Raw genomic sequence first — 3,296 nt, 5'->3', positions numbered from 1 at the left:
AGGCCCGTCTGAAGTTTACTAGAGAGCATTTAGATGATCCAGAAGAGGATCGGGAGAATGTTATATGGTCAGATGAAACCAAAATAGAACTTTTTGGTAAAAACTCAACTAGACGTGTTTGGAGGAGAAAGAATGCTGAGTTGCATCCAAAGAACACCATACCTACTGTGAAACATGGGGGTGGAAACATCATGCTTTGGGGCTGTTTTTCTGCAAAGGGACCAGGACGACTGATCCGTGTAAAGGAAAGAATGAATGGGGCCATGTATCGTGAGATTTTGAGTGACAACCTCCTTCCATCAGCAAGGGCATTGAAGATGAAACGTGGCTGGGTCTTTCAGCATGACAATGATCCCAAACACACCGCCCTGGCAACGAAGGAGTGGCTTCGTAAGAAGCATTTCAAGGTCCTGGAGTGGCCTAGCCAGTCTCCAGATCTCAACCCCATAGAAAATCTTTGGAGGGAGTTGAAAGTCCGTGTTGCCCAGCGACAGCCCCAAAACATCACTGCTCTAGAGGAGATCTGCATGGAGGAATGGGCCAAAATACCAGCAACAGTGTGTGAAAACCTTGTGAAGGCTTACAGAAAACGTTTGACCTCTGTCATTGCCAACAAAGGGTATAACAAAGTATTGAGATGAACTTTTGTTATTGACCAAATACTTATTTTCCACCATCATTTGCAAATAAATTCTTTAAAAATCAGACAATGTGATTTTCTGGATTTTTTTTTTCTTTCTCATTTTGTCTCTCATAGTTGAGGTATACCTAGGATGAAAATTACAGGCCTCTCATCTTTTTAAGTGGGAGAACTTGCACAATTGGTGGCTGACTTTGCCCCACTGTATATATAGGTTTTGCAGATGTGTGTGTTATTTAAAGGGACCTGTTGAATGTAGTTTCATGATTCTTGCCCTGAGGACTCATAGGAATTTATTTCAGATATCTGTAAACATCTCCAAAAAACAAATCTGACTCGACAAGAAATTACAGCAGTCGGATAATCAAATGGCCAAATCGCCCAGGTTAATCTTACTTCTATGTTAAGCAAACATCAAATAATAACCCTGCTGTAGGGATGGTTATCGTTAAAGTTTTAACGGTACTGCTACTTTTATCGACACCGCTTATCAATCCGGTGCTTTAACGGTACTCTTATCGGTTCTTTTAAAAAAAAAAAAAGGTAAATTAACTAAACAAAATAAATTAAATACATAATATTTCACGTCAAAAGAAACGACAATGTTTTAACAAACCGTATTAAATAATCTGATGACAGAATTGTAAACAGAATAGCTGAAACTTTAAAATAAATAAATAACTCTGTTACCTCTAATCATTAACCCATGTTTGTATAATTGAGTTAACTCCGTGTGTTGCTGGTAGCATACATAACACCTGACGTGGAAACGTTAGTTGTGGATGGGGCTACAGAGCTACTAGAAAGACAGTCGAACCCGGTGCATTCCTCCGCCTGAATGTGGTGCACTTTTGCTAAATGTTTAGACAAATTGCTTGTGTTACCGCCCTTACATGCTAAACTCTTATTGCACTTTAGGCAACGAGCATCAAGACGGGTAAAGTTTAACCACAGCTCGGAGCGCGTTCTCTCCGCCATCTCCTCCGTGTGTGTGTGTGTGTTGCTGCATGTAGCAGCTGCGTGTGTGTGTAAACTGCCCCGCCCCCTCGCACACAGACGGGGGAGAGAGATTTCTCGTCTGGATTGGAAAGATCAAAAATACAAAAAATAATCATAGACCCATTTTGCAGTCTTTTTGCATATTAGAAACGGAGTTGGCGAAACTAAAACTGCAATATAATGTTTGTGTAGCAATAATATATATGACAGATATTTTAGATGTCTCCAGTACCGATAACGTCGGAGCTTAACGGTACCACGGTCTTTAATAATTCAGCCCCGGGGCCCGTTTAATACCGGGGCTCAGTACCCATCCCTACCCTGCTGTCAGCGGTGGTCTAACCAAGTTTTTCGACAGGCTTCCTTTTCTTAACGTACTTGTGTGCACCCTGTTTACCTGTGCAAAGACAGATTATTTGTGACATTTCAAGTAGAAGGAAATTCAGTTTTACTTCTTGTTCACTTTGTTCACTACTTGTTTGAATCATGTACGTCATATAATAAACTGTTTCATTATAGAATACGTTTATTATAATAATAATAATAATAGACGTTTCAATACCTTTTCACTGTTTAAATTGCAGTCTCAAATTCGGAGATCAATACATTTTTTTATGCGTTTCCAGACGTAAGAGACTGACGGACTGGGACACAGACATCACTCCCCTGGTTGGAGAGGAGCTTTTAGTCGAGGTTCTGGATGATATTCCCCTCACAATGCATAACTTTGTGAGTAGCTGTGACATGTTTTTTTGGCTTCTTTGTTATACCTTATATTAACAGAGGGCCAACCTGTAAGGAGCTGGCTTGGTTGATATTCCACTTTATATTTGGGTTCATAAATATATATTTTGCTTGAATGTTTCTTCAATGCTTAAGGTGTAATGTAAATGTTGTGGCTTTTTTTCTGTGCAGGTACGGAAAACATTTTTCAAGCTGGCTTACTGTGATTTTTGCCACAAGTTTCTTTTTAACGGCTTCAGATGTCAGACATGTGGCTACAAATTTCACCAGCACTGCAGTAGCAAGGTCCCTACAGTGTGTGTGGACATGGACACAGTGAGCAAACGGTGAGTTGAGGAAGGGTTCGAAATCGCCAATGAGGGCAATATTTCTCCCTGTTTGAGTGAAGGGAAGGCTGGATTACTTTCTGAACTTCATTTTTATTAAGATAAACTCCAACTGCACCTGTGTCAATGGATGGAGTAATGCTCTTAACTCAAAGTCGACATACTACCTTCTTTAGAAGCTTGAAACCACATTTCAATGTCTTCTTCAACTTGCTCAGTTCTCATAACTGTTTCAGAGGGACTTTGAAGTTCATTAACACAAACAATATATAGGCTGATTAACAGATGTCTCCTTCACAATGTATGTGAAATATAAAAGTCTAAACAACAAGTGGGTGCAATACAAACATATAAATACACAAATAAAAAAATCAGGTTAACAGCAAAGATCAGAAAAATGTGATCACTCTGGGTAGGTTGAATATAGTTACATGTAACGAGAGTTGCACCAACTTCCTTAAATCGGTCTTCCTTTGTCTGACACCTTGTTTAAATTTTTCTTTGGTCTTATGCCTTTTCTCTTATTTTTTTGTCAGGTGTGATCCTAATCTCTGCACAGATGAGTACCCACGGATACTATTGCCAGA

General features: G+C 39.6%; 1 protein-coding gene across 1 annotated transcript; it reads left to right on the top strand.

Annotated features, from left to right (window-relative positions):
* Window positions 1-2,265: 2,265 nt before the first annotated feature.
* LOC104953277 (serine/threonine-protein kinase A-Raf-like) lies at window positions 2,266-3,294 on the top strand (the record flags this gene model as incomplete). Its single annotated transcript, XM_010780204.1, has 3 exons — window positions 2,266-2,368; window positions 2,555-2,709; window positions 3,246-3,294. Coding segments are annotated over 3 exons (307 nt in total), but the record flags the coding sequence as incomplete, so codon positions are not given.
* Window positions 3,295-3,296: the final 2 nt, after the last annotated feature.

This window comes from Notothenia coriiceps, unplaced genomic scaffold (assembly GCF_000735185.1).
Source record: "Notothenia coriiceps isolate Sejong01 unplaced genomic scaffold, NC01 NC01_scaffold00000462, whole genome shotgun sequence".
In the NCBI taxonomy this organism is placed as follows: Eukaryota; Metazoa; Chordata; class Actinopteri; order Perciformes; family Nototheniidae; genus Notothenia; species Notothenia coriiceps.
This window is presented reverse-complemented; position numbering and strand designations above follow the sequence as displayed.